This window comes from Gadus macrocephalus, chromosome 7 (genome assembly GCF_031168955.1).
Source record: "Gadus macrocephalus chromosome 7, ASM3116895v1".
Lineage (NCBI taxonomy): Eukaryota > Metazoa > Chordata > Actinopteri > Gadiformes > Gadidae > Gadus > Gadus macrocephalus.
The window spans coordinates 3,325,742-3,346,054 of record NC_082388.1 but is presented as its reverse complement, the minus strand read 5'-3'; the positions used below and the strand labels follow the sequence as shown (position 1 = coordinate 3,346,054).

The 20,313-nt window shown below is 42.7% G+C and overlaps 2 protein-coding genes across 2 annotated transcripts; both read right to left on the bottom strand.

The window, feature by feature from the left end:
- Positions 1-7,525: 7,525 nt before the first annotated feature.
- LOC132461120 (G2/M phase-specific E3 ubiquitin-protein ligase-like) lies at positions 7,526-10,381 on the bottom strand (the record flags this gene model as incomplete). The annotated part of the gene is made up of 5 exons (XM_060056165.1): positions 7,526-8,095; positions 8,326-8,540; positions 8,825-8,997; positions 9,758-9,933; positions 10,048-10,381. Coding segments are annotated over 5 exons (1,152 nt in total), but the record flags the coding sequence as incomplete, so codon positions are not given.
- Positions 10,382-10,568: 187 nt separating this feature from the next.
- Positions 10,569-13,836, bottom strand: LOC132461119 (circumsporozoite protein-like). Its single transcript, XM_060056164.1, has 4 exons — positions 13,360-13,836; positions 11,682-11,894; positions 11,445-11,583; positions 10,569-11,042 (listed from the first exon to the last, which is right to left on the bottom strand). Exons 2-4 carry the CDS (start codon positions 11,726-11,728, stop codon positions 10,569-10,571), a joined length of 660 nt encoding a protein of 219 aa, XP_059912147.1. The 5' UTR covers positions 11,729-11,894; positions 13,360-13,836.
- Positions 13,837-20,313: the final 6,477 nt, after the last annotated feature.

The following is a 20,313-nucleotide window of genomic DNA, read 5'->3' as shown; positions in this document are numbered from 1 at the left end:
TTCCCTTGGGTAAGTCATAACTGTTCTTTCAGTGAAGTCATCATTGGCTATTTTAACTTCCATCCGTAGACGAAGAAATAGAGAAATTACAATGTACACAGTGGTAGCAAGGGAAATACGAGGAGGACGTCGAGTGCCTTACGTATGGGAGAGCACAATAGGGTGATGACGTTACACGTTGATGTTGGCAGGGTTGCTATGGCCGGTCATTATACGGAAATCTGAAAGACTGTCAGTCCTGTGTGTTCAAAGTTCGCTACATCACAGCTGTTTCGAAAAGTGTGTTTCCATCTCCCATTTTGCGAATTTACTCTCTTTCGCATTTCTCAAAAACCACCTCAAGCGAGCGGATAAACTTTTTTTCGAATTACAGGATTTTTATGCGAATTTTGGTGTTTCCATCACCGTTTACTGATTCGATACTTCAAAGTTCGCATAAAATCAGGGGGATGGAAACGCACCTAGTGATTGTGTCTGATCTTTAGTTTTATAGTTATTAGGAAGATTTTATCGGCTCGCTCGCATGTTTCAACGACGTCAGTTTGCTTGGGACGCTGCTTTCGCTAAACTAGCAGCTCACGTGTTTCCTGCGTTTGTGTTATTAAACCGTTACTTTATGTAACTTTTGATGAAATCCAATGATATCATCTTGTTAGAAACACGTATATCTGAGAGCCAACCAAGTCGCCAAAAGCATACTTTGACAGTGTATGTTTTCGTGAACACTGGATTACGTCGCATTTCAACATAAAATAGCGTGTTATATACACACACACACACACACACCATAGGCGTCGATTACGGGGGGGACGGGGGGACATGTCCCCCCCACTATTTGAAATACGAATTTTGTCCCCACCAGTTTTAAAAATGTGCAAACCAATTGCGACTGAAAAAATCCCCACATACTCAACCGAAATCGTCGAGTCTAAAATCCTGCGATAGGCGCGCTCGAAGACATCATTTATTAGATAGACCTACCTAATAGACGGTTGACGGTTGAACGCTGATTGGCTGTTACGTTACACATGTCACTCAGTGGCCACGCTGTTGAACGCTGATTGGCTGTCATCACGCAAAATTCGTGTCAAAGTTTAAATTTGTCGCGCCACAATCCTCAATCCACAAGTGTGGAGCGACAAATCAAAAAAAATCGCCCGATACGCGTCTATGCGTTCACTTTGTATGGGATCTTGTCGTGCCGTTGCGTTTGGTGTGAACGCACTGGAGAAGTTTCAAGACAGACAGCCAAAGTTGACATTTTTATTCAGAAAATAGCCGGTCCTTTTGCTTCCTATAAAAAGCATGTTTGTGACACTGGATATCGATATGGATACGTCATCTAGCCTGCATGTGGAGGGCCACATAAGGTAAGAAATTGGTTTATGTAAACTTTGCTGCTGGTTCTGTTTGCTCGTGAATCGTGATGACCTGGCCAAAGGTTACCCACGGTCCTAAGCGATTGTGATCTGATTCTGGTTGGTGCTCCAGTTAGTATGCATTGTATATATCGATTGCAGCTAGTAGCAGCTACACACGGTGCGATTGCCAATGTGGTTATAGTTGGTTTTGTCTGATTGAGATATGTGACGACTTGGAGCCCGGTAGGCCTATCCTGACATAAATATGTTCTCGCATAACCTGTGTGATTATCCTAAACTGAAGGGGATTTTATTTGCGGACAATTTTCTTCTGATGTTGTAACGAGTGAAGTCTACATTGGTCCTTCGCAAGTGTTTACTGGTGGTCAGGATTTGGCAGATGCAATTCTCCTCTGGGTGCTTGTATTTTTCTTCTTTTTTTAATGCAGCATAACATATGCTACCAGTAGCCCTTGCTCGTCTTCAAAAGGCTGATGCTCAGTACCTCGTTTCATTTCGTACCCCCTTTACAGTCTGGCATTGTTTGTCTGGTAAACTTTGTTGATGTCAAGATTAGTGTTAAATTGCCAACACTGTTCTTTGTCCTGTGTGTATTAGTATTAGGCCTACATATCCCGAGCCAATACCCTGGTGTTTCCAACGCCGTTTTGCAAAACAAGCCAAAACACAAACTGTGGTTTTCAACTTTTATTGTTCGAATAGGATCTTCATAGGGCTGGCCCGAATGCCATTTTTCAGGCTTTGAATACTCGTTGGTTTTTACAAGCGAATATTCGAATACTCGTTCCAGAAAAAAACACCATCAAAAACAACATTAATAATCCTTATATACTCCCTGGAACCGATTTTGACAGTATCTGCATATTTTGTTGAAGATTTAATAGCTTTTGAACGTTAATTAGTAGGCCTAAGAGTTCCTTCGTTTTTCCCCGTGAAAGCGAACAGCTGTTGCTCCGTTCCAAATCAGCTGTTCTCTGCCATCTCAGCCCTTACGGGAGCTTTTCAATTCATCCTGGAACGTGCATCTTTTCAGGGAATTTGTACAATAAATCCATAACAAATACCGAATATTGATTGTCTTATGTGTCCATATTATATCCATTATATTGACCGGGTATTCCCAAGACGCTCACGCTCTGCAGCAAGCCAGTCACAGTTGATTGGCGCGGCGCTGTACAGCGAACGTAAACAAACAACTAAGCTAAGGTTTTAAGTATTACTTTTCCCCCAGAGATCCCGCTAATGTTGTGTTATAAAGTAAAGGGAAACAAGATATCTATTCTTCCTCCACCTCTCTCGCTTCTCTGCTTGGTGTCGCTGACGCTTATAGTTTGCCTCCCTCCCTCGCTCTGGTAAAGTCACGTACGTGGAAAAAAAAAAATAACGAAGCTCCGAATACTGATTTAAGCTTCAAATACTAATTTTCCGAACCAGTATTCGAATAATTTCAACACCTGACAATACACTGTACAGCATATTGTAATGCAGCGTTGAATGGATGAATAGCTTACATAAGGGTACCCAGCACTTTTCAGACCACACTCAAGCTTATGGTTATTGTCCCCACCACTTCTAAAAACAAACTGACGCCCTTGCACACACACAATGCATTTCGCTGCTAAAACAACAAAAATAATATTCCCTCAAATTGTATTACTTTCAAAACATTGGCCAAAATGGAATATCTTTTAATTTGGGCTGCTTCTAGGACATTTTGGGTGGATTTTGAACGGTAAGTGGGCAGTACGTTTTTTGCAGGACCTGGCAACCCTGCGCTGTTGCCCGAGGTGCTGAAATGCTCCGGGACAGATCTGGATCCACCATGGCCAAAAGACTTGTATGCCCCCCCCCTTAAATAAATACTATGGCAGAATAAAGAATAAATTCATGCATTATCATTCAACTTGAACATGTGTTTACACAGTATAGAGTGGTGGAGAGATTACGTATGTTGGCCAACCCGGAAGTGAGGGTCGCCCTGGGTTCCCTTGACAACAAGCCAACAGGTTTTTCCATTGGATTTTGGATTATTGCAGAAAATTTTGCATTTTTGAAGCACTTTCTCAAAAACTGAAAAAATAAATAAATATAAATAACCGTGCTCCAAAGAACGAAATGTAAACCAATGCATTCTGAATGGGAGTGTTTCTCCGATTTTTTCATGCTAAACAGAACGAAATGTAAACCCATGCAGATAAAGGCTCCATGGTCATAATAATTTTAATATAATTAATCTCCTGAGTGTGTAGGGTGGTATTCTATGGTTGCTATGGTGGTTGCTATCGACCGCCCCCTCTAATCCTTGCATGGCTCTAAAAACCACCCGGCAAAGGAGCTGCCGTCAATTGTGTTGTTTTTGTCGTAAACCAGGGTCCAATTGTTAAAAAATAGACAGATATTCCAAGGTATCCTTAAAAGGCAGCTTGGCAGTTTTTATTTTCTGCAGTTTAGACTTCTTCTATAACCTATTTTTTAAACCAAAACACCAAGCTCATTGATTTAACGAGGCAGGGTTATTTGAAACAATTTATTGAATAAATATTTGTGAGAGGTCATTCCTCCTCCTGAGTTTGCTTCCTATTTATGTCTAGTGTTCACCCCTACTGTCCACAAGCATCCCCCCCCCCCTCCCCATATGGATTTGGAGAATTGTTGCCACGTCCCAGTGGTGGAGGTATCATATATATGAAAGAGGCCATTCAATTATGCTACAATGATCAATTAGGAGGCCGAAGCCCTAAAGGAAGTGATGCAATAGGTGACTGAGTTGAGAACATTTAAGTAAGCTATACCTTGGGGTCTCTTATATATCAATGGGGGTCTCAAAGGACGCATACGCTTCAACCTGTGGCTCCAGCCCTACAGGAAATGACTCAGCAAGTGCTCCACCTCACCCAGCGGCTCGCTTGCAAGATTTTGGCCTGAAGTTCTTCCAAGACCTACACCTTAGCCATCCAACATGCATATCTGAGAATCAGGCCTCTCTTTAATAATGACAAAACTTTATGAGAGAAATACACATTAACTTTTTGTTATCTCATAAGTGGCGTGGTGCCGGCTCCTTTTGACCTTTTTACCCCAGACTTCAAAAACGTAGCCACAGGCCAGCTGTGTCTACACACCTTAAGCCAGAAATGCACACCTCCATCCCACAAAAAATGGGGACTAGAAACTAACCTCTGTCTTATGTGCATTTACTGTACTGTTGGAGGTCACGCCCCTTTTCCGGCCTTTTCAAGATAGCTAGGGATGCTAAAATGTTGGTAACCCTTCCTTTTACAGTCCCCCCTACTAGGTATTTACCCGGTACATACATGGTAAATAATAGTGTATTACTGGGTAATTACCACTGGTAATAGGTAAATACAGAGGTAGTTACCCGGTAAATTATAGTGTATTACTGTGTAATTACCACTGGTAATAAGGTAAATACAGAGGAATTACAGCTGATGTACCAAGTGAAACCTCCACTATTACCCATCAACTCAACTAGCATGTAGTTGTAACTGTTTAAGGTTGGTAATAACTCCGATATTGTGTACTTCCTAGGAAATTAGGCAACCAATTCTTAGAAACACCTATTATCCAAGGTTTATGTTGGTAACAGCCCAAATTTAATGATGTACTATCTAGAAATTAGCATAGTTATTATTCATAGCTACACCCATTTAGAAAGGGTTTATTCGATTTACGACTATGGAATTACTTACCTGTTAACAACCTCTGCAGGAATCTGTTTTCCTCCTAGTGTCATGGTACATCTTCTTAAATACTGGGTACGAAGCCGTTTGTTTCCATGGTATTACCAGGTTCTTACCATATAATTTATAATAGATACATTCCATTATCCATGCAGTCAACACAAACATGTACCATGTACGTTCTGCAACGTTACCAAGTAAAACACGACAATTTACCCAGTAAGTAAGCTGAAACTGTACTGTAAAAGGAAGCCTTGTTTGTTTCCATGGTATTAGCAGGTTCAGGGGTTGACACTAAGGTTTCAAAAGCACTTGCCCATCGGGCAAGTACAGGTCAGGTTCAACTTGCCCGAATGTAATGTTCACTGAAGCTGAATGTTAGCTTCCACACATGTTGTGTTTAAAAAATAACAAACTTCTCTTTGTTTACTTATTTATCGAGCGGCCACATCGTGCCATGAAGTGATTTCAGTCCACAGTTGCAACCTATTAAAGCTATCGCCAAGTTATATGTAGACCTGCATGATTTGATGCAAATGTACATAACTAAATGTCAGAGGTAGTAGCAAAGATATGTCTTTTTTAACTTTCAAGTTTCTTGTAGCTCTAACTGAATAATCACAATCGCGTTTCTAGTAGGGTTGTCAGTCTCGATACTGGATTTTCTAACTTTAACACTATTCCTGGAACCATTTTCGATATCAGGAGAAAAGTTTTTTTCAGGAAAGAACATACCCAAAGTAAATAGATTATATCTCCACAACTGCAAGGGCGATAATGTCATCTTTGGGCCAAAAGAAAGATTGTTGTGCAAGTGAAATTTTCAATGGGGATAATACTTGGTTAAAGTGAATAAAGCCATGGAACACAGCATAAGTGGAAGATAACATTTCCACCTGAAATAATTATCAGTATCAGTTGGTCGTTATCAGTTGGGAGCACTGTCTTACTATGAGACACAAATAAAGGTAGATATCTTACAATTTTGACACTTGACACCTCTATTTAAAGTTCAGGGCAATCGAATGCACCAAGCCAAACACTCGCAAACAAATATCTGGCCACTAGATTGCGCTGAAGAATATGTTTTCTGATTGAAGGCAATTTACCTATTTCCTAAGAAACCTTCTCTTATTCATTGATTGAAAACACCATGTTAAGTTGCAAAATTTGGCCCAGATACTGGATAATCTGTTTATGGTGGTTTTATTTGATCAGAATCAACTTTGTGGACAAAAATCACAAAGGTAATACTTAATTTTTGGTTGTTAAAAGAAAAGGGGACGTTTCTTCTTAAGTTGTTATTTGCGAGTTTTAGTCACAGAATGATATGGTTTGGACTGTTGGAATAAGTGGAGGCTCAGCTTTCATGTACTATATACAGTAGTTTGTGAGGGTCCAATTTCGTGAAAAAAAATCGCTATTGCTGTGTGCATGTGCACAGTTATGAAACCCAAAACCGTGTTCTTGACTTTCCTTGATAATTTGCCTCAATCCAAAGTACTTCCAAACTGCACTCCTCCATCACTACTCCATTTAACTTCTACCTAAACCGTTCGCGGAGGTGCTGCACTTGAGATGCTAGCTGTGTTGGCTAACCTTTAGCGAATCACTGCCAGAGACCGCACTGCGAGTGAGTGACAGAAGGCGGGGCTATATTCGCACTGAAGCGATGCGTGTCTGTTAACTCGCTTTCCGAAAGAAGAGAAGACAGCGCGCTGATCAATTGCAAATACTTCTATTTTGTGTGGTTTTGCGGAACAAAAGGTTGTTCTGCAGTTTCTAAAAACATTTGAATAAATAGCTTTTATATTAACATCCACCCAAAATCCACTTGCCCGTTCTGGCAACCAGAAAAAATCTCAACTTGCCCAAACATTTTTTTTACTTGCCCCGGGCAAGCGGGCAACCGTTAGTGTCAACCCCTGCAGGTTCTTACCATATAATTTATAAAAGATACATTCCATTGTCCATGCAGTCAACAAACTTGTACCATGTACGTTCTGCGACGTTACCAAGTAAAACACGACAATTTAGCCAGTAATTAAGCTGAAACTGTACTGTAAAAGGAAGCCTTGTTTGTTTCCATGGTAATACCAGGTTCTTACCATATCATTTGCAATACATTATTTTTTCCATGCAGTCAACAAAAACTTTTACCATGTACGTTCTGCGATGTTACCATTTAAAACACAACAATTTACCCAGTAATTAAGCTGAAACTGTACTGTAAAAGGAAGCCTCGTTTGTTTCCAAATCCATTTTGGATTTAAGACTCGATAGGTAGATTGACAAACACAGAGCTTTTAAGAATGCATCTACATGCGTTTTTGTGCTCCTAAACGAACATCCCATCTCGTTATCATATTTAACATATCCCAGATCCATTGATCTGGATTTCTCCTTTAAAAGGTCACATTATAGCACCAGGTGTGAACAAGCCGTTCAGAAAATCTGCCTCTTTTGACATCACAAGTGGGCATGACCACCTAGATGTGTGCTGGATAGATGACTGTTTGCTACAGTCCACTGGGTAGGCTGGTAGACTGAACTATCCAGCCTAAATCTAGGTGGACACGCCCCCTTGTGATGACAAAAGAGGCAGATTTTCTAAACGGCTAATCACACTCACACCTGGTGCTATAATATGTGACCTTTAATCAAAGGCCCTTGACAATTTATGCTTCAGTTTGAAACATTGAACATTTAACATTTTTAACATTGAAAAAAATAACTTGTTTCCTTGTTTTCTTGGGAGTCATTCCTGACCAAAACCCTGCGTGTTTCTAAATGCAAATTCCATGCTGTCCTTGACATCCTCATAGTTGTTCACTAATGGCAACTTGAGGCAGTTAATGCATGTGTTTGCAGTGGGCAAATGACGGCCTTGTCCGGGGGGAAGGTCATGGAGAAAATCCACTGAAGGTCGTGGGGAGAGGCCAAGGGGTGGAATTTCATTTGCTCCCGTTGCGAAGGCTAGGATGCCACCAAGGGTCAAGGGTCCCTCTTGCTCTGAAAAAGTAATACACCAAAGAAAACCAAATTAATCTAGCATGCCCTTTTAAAAAGGATGGAAAGATAAAGACAAACAAGAGCATATGAAAAGAGGGTTCAAAGTTAACAAAACTACTGTACAAAGGTAGGTGATACAAACTAATACAACTCAAACCACATAACTGAAGGAAGGCAATTTAATGAGAAAAAAGTGCAGTATGTATTCCATATCTAGCAATAATACTTACCCTCAATATCCATCAGGTAGTCCCTCCAAAATGGAACAACACATTCCTCTGCCCTTCTTCTGTTGCTGCCCACTGCAGACAGTCGAATAACAAATAGATTTTCGAGTACATCAGCTGTCAGTGGGGATGGCTCGTGACACATCAGCGGTCTGAAAGCAACTGGGTGCATTCTTATTGCATCAAGAACACCAAGGGTCTTCAGCCCCTCCCTGAATCTGTAAAAAAAAAATGAGAAGATACAAATAACTGTTTTCAAATTGGATAAATTATCAGCCAGTACATGAAAGGAAAGACAGTTCAGAGTTTTTGATTATGCAAAAAGGTCTTGTATTTGACAACTATCTAAAACCTGATGTTCTTTAAGTAATTTTTACAGGACACATGTAAGCCTTGTTTCGGAATGTTTGTAAGGTTGTACATTGGCTTTTACTAATAAATATATGTTGACATCTTTTGTTATTCTTTAATTATGTTTGCTTAACAACACAGTTACACAAACCTTTCAAATGCTCCACTGACGCGATGGACCACCTGGAACATGAGGATGTCCTCCACCAAAAGGTCTTTGTCCTCTATGCCTTTCAATGGCCTGAGACACCCAGCATTGGCCAGATAATCTGTAAGTGGTTCTGTGGCCTGTTGCAATTCATCTAAAGATGTACATTCTGACACCTAAGGACACAAAACAAAAATATGGGAGAATCAAATCAATACATGTATACATTATGGTTGAATAAACTCTTATCTCCGCCGTTGCCTTTGTGTTGACGTGTGTGTGTGCGCGCATGCGTGTGCATTTCCGTGTATGTTTGTGCATGCTTGCAGGTGTGTGTTCTTACCTGCGCGTGTGCCGATGCCAACGTCTTACCTGTGCGTGTTTGTGTGCGGGCGCGCTCTTTCGTGCATGTGTCGCTGCCTTTGTGTTGACGCGCGGTGTGTCCGTGAGGTGCTTGTGTGTGTGCGCATGTGTGTGCGTTTCCGTGTATGTTCGTGCGCATGTGCTTGCTTACGGTGCATATACGTTTGCGCTTGGCACATGCGCACTTGAGTAACTGGTGCGACAGGCCTGCTATTATAGTAGTAAGATTTAAGCAGTTTAGACCAATTAGATCTCTCTCTCTTTACTGTTGTGCCTTGGTTAGTGGGAAAGAGACAATCTCATAAATTATGATTGGCTGAGGTAGAGTAAAATGTCACGGTAAGCCAATCAGAGGTAGAGTTGGGCGGGTGTTTACACAAACTCAAAAGCACGCATAGTTGCCAGTTAAAATTCCTTAGAATCCAATTGGATTCTATGGAATTTTTAATTTGTTTCTGATTGGACACAATATCCCCGGACAGGATATTTGACTTTGCAGAATGCATTACAATACTGTATAGTTCAATATATTTACTGGCAATTGAGTATTCTGTATGTTTACAATGCGTTTACCTTTTTGACCTTGGCATAAAGGTCCAAATCTGCAATCTCCTCCATCTCAGGCTTGGGCGATCTTCCGGTCAGGGAGGAGTACAAAGAAGAGGAACAGAACCCAGGAGCAGGCCCGCCATGAACTAGGCTCACCGCAATGGCCTGGCCGGCAAAAAAATACTGGTCCTTTCGTAAAGCTTGAGGAAACATGACATGAAGAAAAAATTAAGATTAAGTACAGGGCAAAACCCTTGAAAGAAAAAGTGTTCATAGTCATATATAAAGGGATGCTGTACACAATTAAAGCATACCTGAACTTTCCAAAGCCAAGTTGGGTTTTCCTTCCCTTCCCTCAAACATCTGTGAGTGTGCCAGGGCCTCCATAAGTAGACGCAGGAACTCCCTCCTAGGGCCACCGAGGTCAACAGCCTCCTCATCCACGCCAAAGTCATCCGAGAACATGACACACATTTGGAAGGTCGGATTGTAGGACAGTCTCTTGAAACCTCTAACAGCACCATCAAGCACAGCAGAACGGTTTATGTTAAATCTGCATTTTTCATGGATATAAATTTTGGAGGCAAGATCGAGGAGCACCTCCTTCGCAGATGTGTCATTTTTAGACGTCCTGTTAAAAATTTGAATTCAGAGAATAAACGTTAATGGATTATACTATGTGATCAATGTATTGACATTTACATACTTTCAGCTCTTTGCATAAAACAAAGCAAAGCAACTTAAATAGCTGAAACTTTACTCATTGAAACAATGTCATATTAACCAATCACTTACGGATGACTCTCAAGACAATATAGCCTCGTTAACTTCCTCATCAGAGGACATAATTGTCACTGACGAGTGCGGACCGGCTCAATGAATTGTCAGTTTGTAAGTCACTGGGCACTTGTGGTGGGGGCAGGTAACTGGGCGCTTGTTGTGGGGGCTGGTAACGGGGCTCTTGAGGTGGGGGCTGGTCACTGGGCACTTGTTTTGGGGGCTGGAAACTGGGCGCGTGTTGTGGGGGCTGGTAACGGGGCGCGTGTTGTGGGGGCTGGTAACGGGACTCTTGAGGTGGGGGCTGGTCACTGGGCACTTGTGGTGGGGGCTGGTCAGGGGGCACTTGTGGTGGGGGCTGGTCAGGGGGCACTTGTGGTGGGGGCTGGTTGGCTCTAGCCCTTGTTTCGACAGGAACCTGCGTATGACTTCTGCGGTTCCTTCCCCTAGTAGTCATACTGTGCTCATTGGATGCTGACCTATTGTCCTCTTCATCCAACTCCATACTGTCCTCGGAGTCTGTGCTGTCCAACTAAAACACAACAAAAATAATTAAAAAGATTGCCGGTAAGCCCACTTCCTAAGTATTACAACCTCTTGCCTACATTCACATTACGAAGAGAGCATGTGTACATAATTTATTGTACAATAATTGATCTATGGTCGTATGGCTCTGTTCTAGGACCTCCCTGTCCTTCTGTGTGGTTGTGTGAATTGCTTCAGTGTTTAAAATGTGTGTGTGCGACAAAAGCGGGTAACTCTAGAGCAATGCGAGATGACATTAACTGAGACCAACTCCTTTATATCCCAACACCCTGTGAAGTTGTGAACTATCATATTCTGCATAAATTAAATCATTAAAACCCTGGGCCTTCTTCACAGTTGTGTTGAAGTTCTATCTGACACTGTTCGACGTTGTTTGTAAATACCTTACCTTACATAGATCATTTGATGGCCTCACATATAGAGCCTTTGCCTTGAAGATCTTGTGTAGCATAAGGCCGCCAAGTTCTTGACCGCTGTGCAGCTTTGGAGCAACCAGCTTGCTCCCACAAGCCATCAACAGTTCAATACTGTAACAATGAGTTGAAAATTATGAAAATTAGTTTGCTAAAATAAATCAATGGAATAGCTTATGATGTGCATTATGTTGAAATTCCAGTATCAGTACCTTGTATCCATAGGAATTTTTTCTTTAAAGGCTTGCTCTATCTCCATGATGACAGTCCGGCTGTTCCTGGACTTGTGTATTTCGAAAGCATTCAATATGAAGCCTCTATCATGTAGTTTTCTCCGTGTTTTATGTTTACACACTAGGTCCCAAGATGAGCTTGGTAACAATATCACATCCTTTAGGAAGGTAGGGTGGTTTGGGGTAGAAGGTCTATAAAAAGAAAACATTACATACAGCCATTACCAAACAAATCGACATACAATGCGATTAATGATTGATTCTATTAAATATTAAAACAAACAATGAAGCCTTCCAGGTTCAGTTAGTAAGTAATCTACAGTAAAATAACTGATAAGAGTGCAACAATAGGCCATTTTCTTGCTAGGGTCCAGCTTATGTACTTCACTGTACGGAAGCATATTGGTAGATTTTCACAAATGGCAATATGTTCTGCAATCAACAACTCAATCTGAAATGAAATTGTGCATACTGTATAAATGAAGGAAAATGCATAAATAAGAGAGAAGCTTGCATCATGAATCAGCTTAATGGCAAGAGAAACATCATCACCTAGCCAGATGCTTGCAACGGGAGCGTGTCTATGTTTCCCGGGTCCTATGTTCCCCGGGTCTGTTACTTTTTCCCCCATTACTGCCAAATTCCGGCCGAGATAACTACCATTGCATGTCTTTACCTTTTGTGGAAGAGGGAGAGACGTCGGAGAACCTGACGCAGTCTATTCATACATAGGACCCTTTTTAAAAAAAAAAAGGGTTATATGTTCCCCGGTCTGTTACTTTTTCCCCCATTACTGCCAAATTCCGGCCGAGATAACTACCATTGCATGTCTTTACCTTTTGTGGAAGAGGGAGAGACGTCGGAGAACCTGACGCAGTCTATTCATACATAGGACCCTTTTTAAAAAAAAAAAAGGGTTCTATGTTCCCCGGTCTGTTACTTTTTCCCCCATTACTGCCAAATTCCGGCCGAGATAACTACCATTGCATGTCTTTACCTTTTGTGGAAGAGGGAGAGACGTCGGAGAACCTGACGCAGTCTATTCATACGCCGGTAAACAAACCCAGAGTATCCCAATCCCTACGAGAGCTCCCCGCGCTACGGCCATCCGGAGGCGCAGAGCTTTTGGCCGTGATATTATTATACAATTATATTATATTATATTCTATCATATAAAGAGCTCCGGGAGTCGCAAACAGCAACAATCACTTTCTCCTCCAGACTGCACTGCACTGAGTTAGCCGGTTGAACGCTGATTGGCTGTTACGTTACACATGTCACTCAGTGGCCACGCTGTTGAACGCCGATTGGCTGTCATCACGCGAATGTCGCGTCAAAGTTTAAATATTTTTAAAGATTGATAGATTGCGGGAAACATAGGACCCTTTTCTGGGAAAAGGGTCTCATGTTCCCCGCTTTTCCCAAAAAGGGTCCTATGCTCCCCGGTATGTGTGGCTACAGGGGAACATAGGACCCTTTTTGGGAAAAACGGGGAACATAGGACCCGGGGAACATAGGACCCGGGAACATAGGGATGACCCCCGATTAGTCAGTGCTAACGTCACGACCATGCTAACAGGAATTTGGGGAGACACTGCAGATAGGAGGACGTTAATAAACGTTAAAAGAGTCATTGGCTATATTTTAATCAACCTACCTCCTCCTGGTGGATCTCGACGGCCAGCCGCCAAAATTCTGTCTGGTTTGGTAACGGGGTCCTCCGGTAGAACAAGAAGCGCCAGGGCCTGGATTTGCAGTTTAACCCCTGAATAATCTCTGCATCTCAGAGCTCTGCTGGGCCTGGTTTAATTGATGAGAGATGGTGGACAATGTCTCACCAGTTCCCAAAATGTTGTTAAGTAGACCCACAGCTTCTGTGAGTCTCTCTCTATCCATCGCGAGTGCAAAAGTGGCGCAGTATTTTGACCGCCAGAACAGAAGCTGCCGCTTCTTCTGTCAGCCAATCAGGAACTGAGGAATCAAACTCCCTTCCGTTTCATTCAAACTCTCTCCCGTTTCATTCAAACTCACTTCCGTTTCATTCAAACTCACTTCTGTTTCATTCAAACTCTCTCCCGTTTCATTCAAACTCACCTCCGTTTTATTCAAACTCTCTTACACATACTACTATACTCTCTTATGGTACGAACACACCAAACGCGTACCATACGCAGCTCATACGCCCCTAACGCAGCTAAAATGTTGCTTGACCATTTTGTGTCAAAAATGGTCCTACGTACGCAGCTACGTGCCTGTGGCTGCGCTGGATTTAGGAGTCCGAGGAAGGAAACCCAAACGCTGCCGTGTTTGGGTGCATGATAGAGCTTGGATCGGGTTAGATTAAATAATCTCGGAAATAAATAACAATAATCGGGTTAAATAACTTCACATGGTGTGTCTGGTGTGTTTCCAGCATTCGTAGTGTTGATCAGCAGAGAAATAGTCCGCCAAGACGTTGAGGTTGCTTAGCAACCAGAGACTCTGTCCATGCAAGTGAACGGAGCGTTCACTCTTCGTCATAACTATCAAACCAAACATCCTTCACATTCACAGAGTGAACATTATGAAAGTAAAAAGTATGAGCGTAAAAAGTTCAATTTTTTGAACTCCTCGCGTACGCGCGTATATGTACGCGCGTATATGTACGCGCGCCTTATACGCCCCTAACGCGAGTAAAATGTTGCTTTTACGCATGTGACGCATGTACGCGCCTCATACGCGCGTAAACCAATGGTTCCCTATGGAAAAATTGACGATTTTATACGCGTGTTACGCGGGTAACGCGTTTGGTGTGGCCGTACCTTTACATACACTACTATACTCTCTGACATACACTACTATACTCTCTTACATACACTACTATACTCTCTTACATACACTACTATGCTCTCTTACATACACTACTATACCCTCTTACATACACTACTATACTCTCTTACATACACTACTATACTCTCTTACATACACTACTATACTCTCTTACATACACTACTATACTCTCTTACATACACTACTATACTCTCTTACATACACTACTATACTCTCTCACATACACTACTATACTCTCTTACATACACTACTATACTCTCTTACATACACTACTATACTCTCTTACATACACTACTATACCCTCTTACATACACTACTATACTCCCTCATACTTACATGTAAAAGGAGTATATGCGAGATTATAATAGTGTGTGTAAGACCAAGTATGAATTCTGTCCCAGGCGGCCCCTCATACATACGCACACACACACAGACACACAAACACAGACACACACACACCGCCGTACATGCTCACACAAGCAGACACCCACACACACAAACCATCTATATAAACAGAAACAACATATCACACACACACACACACACACACACACACACACACACACACACACACACACACACACACACACACACACACACACACACACACACACACACACACACACACACACACACACACACACACACACACACCCACACACACACACAACTCCAGCCAGCTATATATTTAGTGCAAGCAGCAGTTGGTAAAATAACTAAGTGGACTCTTTTATGCAGAGCTTTTCACCACAGCTACACCTCACCTCCCAGAACTACCGTGCAATTAACGCACACTGTGTGAGCGAGGCGAGCTCATTAACATCATGGTCTGGCCTCTGATTGGCTGCCACTTAACGAGCCGGCTCCTATTAATTACCGTCATGGACACGGTGAGAGAAACGCTGGGGCAAACAGAATCACACTCAGTGTTTGGCCAATGCTTTGGGTTTGGAAACTTATAACAAGCAAAATTTAAATACTTTTTGGGGGTTATGGTACTGGTTTATTGAGCAGGATATCAATATGTAAATATTGCATATATAATAATATTTACAACACAGTAAAATATAAATACTTATTTGGTTTATGGTATTATTTGTTTCATGAGCAAGATAACAATATATCACTCTTGAATATTGTTTTTAATATTGTATAATATTGTTTAATAATATTATTTGACTGTATTGTAAATATAAACAAAAAGTAGAAACACACAAGCAGACACTCTCACACAATACACACACATTCAAACGCAGACAAGCACCATACGCACGCACACATGCACAACCACACACGAACACACACGCACACACTCTCCGGGGTCGGAGCTCAGAGCTGATGACTCCATTCGGCGGGCTGTCCCTCTGCGTCGCCGCGGTGACCGCTCGATACGTCGATACCAGGCGGCCATTTTGGAGGGGACGCGGCATGCTTGGTAATCAGAGGGGCGCAGACACACACACAGGCGCCAGTGAACGCACCCGCACACACCAGGACATGCAGACGCGCACTCACTGCACTAAAGGCACGCAAACGTGCACACATGCACACACAAACATGCATGCACGCACACATTTCCAGACACCGGCTCACGCATGCACACAAGTGTGCCAGACGCGTGAACATGCACACACGCACATGCACACACACACACACACACACACACACACACACACACACACACACACACACACACACACACACACACACACACACACACACACACACACACACGTGTGCACGCGCGGATCACACACGATGTCTCTCTTTCTCTGTCTCTCGCTTTTGCTCTCTCTACCTCTCTCTCTCACACTGTCTCTCTCTCTCTCTCTCTCTCGCTCTCTCTAAGGAAAGAGTGTAACTCAAACCAAACTAAAGTGAATCACCATTCCGTGCAATAACCCCTTACCTCCGTGACATGACTCGTTTTCTGACAGAACTCCGATGAGGAGAGTGCGATGTAGCTCCTCAAAACTTTTAACGTTCCAACTTCTACTCCTGCTTTCCCTTTCCTCAGTGTTGCGTGAGGTTGCGAGTGCGCTTCTTTCTTTGCTGCGGCGGGAACTTAAGATGGCATCGGCGACGGCTACGTTTGCGAAAAGCGCAAACAATGAAACTGAAACTCCGATAGCGAAGTGCAATATAATTTATTTTTATATATTCCGTTGCTTGCACTTTATTTAGTAGTCTTACAGAATAGAAAGACTTCGAGACTTCATATCATTGCAATGGCGAAATTAGTTTTGTGTTTTTCGAATTGGAATATCCAAAGTATTTTTTACCCAGCGTGGACGGCTGCGATGCGAAACGCTTAAACAAACTAAACCATCGGAAACTCCGATGACGCAGAGCAATGTTTAAATTTGTTTCACATTTATCGTTGCGGGAATTCCTAAAAAAAATGTTCTTATCTTTCAAAGTGCGAGCTCTTCACTGATCAAACGTCTTTTACGGTAATCTGGATTTATGCTGGGAGTTCAACCGGTGATCATCGGGTACACATTTCTAGGTTTGTGACTCCGAAGTCATGCATTTGATGTCTTCCTGCTCGTCGTCCTTTGACTTCCTGTCTCCCCTGTTGGGTTCTGTCATCTCCAGCCGGCGTGTAATTATAGAGAGGTCTGTCAAGGGAGAGGGGAGATGAGACAAAGATGATTTGGGAAGAGAGGGGGGGAGGATGCGGAGAGAGGGGATGTGAAGAAGAGGGGGGCAGGGGGGGGAGGGGAGAGAGGATGATGGGAGAGGGGAGAGGGGAGAGAGGAGGGAGAGAGGGGAACGATAAGGAGAGAGGGGAGAGGGGAAGGTGGTAGGAGAGTATGGAATAGGGGGAGGATAGGGGAGTGTTGGGAGGGGGTAGGACGAGGGCGGAGAGGGGAGAATGAATGGCAGGAATGGGAGTTGGGGGAAGGGAGGGGGAGAGACGAGAGAGAGAATAATGGCGCACTTTTTTAAAGACATATAACTAAGAAATAAGAAATACACAAACTGTTTCGGGTTCACTTTTCATTCGAGTCCCTACGGATAAAGGAGTGAATTCAGAAACAATGTTTAGAAAAGACCACAATTTCCAAGAAGCCCAACAGATCTACCGTGCATTCAGACGTTTCTGGGCTATGTTTACTTATACATCGGAAAGCCACGTGGATAAAATGTAGATAAATATGCTCACGGGAGCGCTACCTGTACACTAGAAATCAGAATCGGATTTACGGGCAAGACAATATATATATATGTATATATATATATATTAGTGCTGTCAGTTAAACGCGATATTAACGGCGTTAACGCAAACAAATTTTAACGCCGTTAAAAATTTTATCGCGCAATTAACGCAATTTTTTATTTATTTTTTTCTTGGCTCAAAACAGAGAAGCAGTAGCCTGACTGCTATGTTCAAGGCAGTATGTTTGTATGTTCATCGTTTAATTGCACTATAGGCTTTTTTTTGTATCGTCCTGTTTTGATCAGTATATGCCAATGTTGTTATCAATAAAAAAACATTTGCACAAGGCAAGCCGATGCACTTCTCCATGTTGATAAAGGCATTAAAATGAGAAAAATTAATGGGACAAAGAAATCAAGGGATATTTAGCATAGAATAAACATTTGCGATTAACTATGGCATTAATGTGATTAATCGCGATTAAATATTTTAATCGCTTGACAGCACTAATATATATATATATAAACAAGGCCGTTATTTGATGAAAGCTCTTGCCTGGGCCCTCGATGTGCTTCAGTTAAAATCACACAGCTCTCTCTCTCTCTCTCTCTCTCTCTCTCTCTCTCTCTCTCTCTCTCTCTCTCTCTCTCTCTCTCTCTCTCTCTCTCTCTCTCTCTCTCTCTCTCTCTCTCTCTCTCTACTCATTTCTCTCTCTCTCTCCCTCTACCTCTACTCTCTCTGTTTCTGTCTCTCTGTGTCTCCCTCTCTCGCCCTCTTTCTCTCGCTATAGATGGAAATTTAGTGTAACAACAGAGAGGTGGAAGAGAGAGAGCGAGAGAGCAAGCAGTTGAAGCAGAGAGAGAGACAGACAGATAGGTAGGTAGAGAGAGGTAGAGAGCGAGACAGACAGAGAGGTAGATCGGTAGAGAGAGAGAGTGCATTAGAAGCAGATGCAGACAGAGATGTCTAAAGATAGAGCACAGCAGGTAGACAGCTTGCGGTGTGTGTCCGCGGGAGGTGGTGGTGGCGGTGGTTACATTAGGCTCCTTCCGGGGGCGATCAACCCTAAACGGGTCGGGTGCAGAGGACGGCCGCGGAGGACGGCTGCGGTTCATTGGCCTGAGATGGCCAGCCCCGCCCCCGCACCACCCGAGATAATAGGAGACGGAGGTTAGGTGATGGTGCTCTCTCGCTCTCCCTCTGTCTCTGTCCTTCTCTCTCTCTCTCTCTCTCTCTCTCTCTCTCTCTCTCTCCCCCTTCTCTCTCTCTCTCTCTCTCTCTCTCTCTCTCTCTCTCTCGTTCGTCCCCCCTGCTGTATAAAGAGCCACTTTATATACCGATAAACTGCAGTCAACTAAAGGTCCTCACACACACACACACACACACACACGCACACACACACACCCACACACACACACACTAACACAATGGCAGATTAAGATTAGGACAGATGCTTAGACACAAATGTAGACACACACACGCACATTGACACACACACACACACACACACACACACACACACACACACACACACACAGGTGAATATTCACAGCCTTTCAGTTTGAAAGTACAATAGTCACAATATATTCGGACGGTTGTTATCTTAACTCCTTCATGCTTGCACAACAATGGACTCCATTTTGTGGATTCGCACAAAAGAAGAGACAAAAGCACTCCAGTAAAAACGGGTCATTAAGTAAAACTTCAAATGTGCTTTTTTAAAAGGTCAAACCTTTAAATAAATAAATAAATAAAGAAAACCTATAAAACAACTTAATAGTGTCTCGCAGGTTTTAGCGGTAGCATTGCGAATGCGTCCGGTGGTGGAGTAGACCACAGCGCCCCCAGTGGTCCGCGACGATACTGCAGATACTATCCGATTCTATTCTGGAAACACAGATGTACAATAACATAAAAGAAAAGAAAAGAAGAACATAGATGATTGAAAATATATACTTCATAAATAACGTTCATTGAATTAAATTTTACGGCTTGTTATTATGAAAACACTGTTACCGTCCATCTTATTTTTACGAAGTAATTTTCTCTAATAGATGCTTCTGAGTGTTTGCTAGCGAAAGACACTGTCCCTCCTGCGGTAATACTTGTGTATTTAAGGTGGTGTTGTGTATTTAAGGTGGTGTTGGCTCATCCCCTGTGTTTCTACTGAGCCGTTCTTCCTTGTTTGCATACGATATGTTCCGATAAAGGTCCGGATGACAATTCAGCCTAATCACAAAGATTCAGAGGCACCGCTAGCCTACAGCGCTAGCTCTCAGACAACCTGACATAGCAGGCCCTTTGCTCTCTCCTTATGTAGCAAGCTCTGGACTCTCTTAACGTAGCAGGTAGCAGGCGTTGTTAGCTTCCAGAGCTAGCTAGAAGCTGGAAGCTACCTGACGAAGTGGACCCTCACTAGTGTTGCCACCCGTCCCGTTTTTCCCAGAAATGTTCTCTTTTCTCACCAGCTGTCCCGGGAAAAAATAAATCTCTCCTGGGACACAATTTGGCCCGTTTTTCGGGGGAAAATGCAAACACCTCATTTGATTACTTTCGTTCTGTAGTCTAATACGGTTCCTGTGCTTCTATGGCTCTTAAAATTGTCCCCGTTTTCTTCCC

Coding starts and splice junctions, on each gene's coding strand:
- LOC132461119 (XM_060056164.1), bottom strand. CDS start 11,728: ATGGAGATAGAGCAAGCCTTTAAAGAAAAAATTCCTATGGATACAAG. Junction 11,584..11,681: donor AAAATTCCTATGGATACAAG/GTACTGATACTG, acceptor TCATTGTTACAG/TATTGAACTGTTGATGGCTT. Junction 11,043..11,444: donor CATCAAATGATCTATGTAAG/GTAAGGTATTTA, acceptor GTTGTGTTTTAG/TTGGACAGCACAGACTCCGA.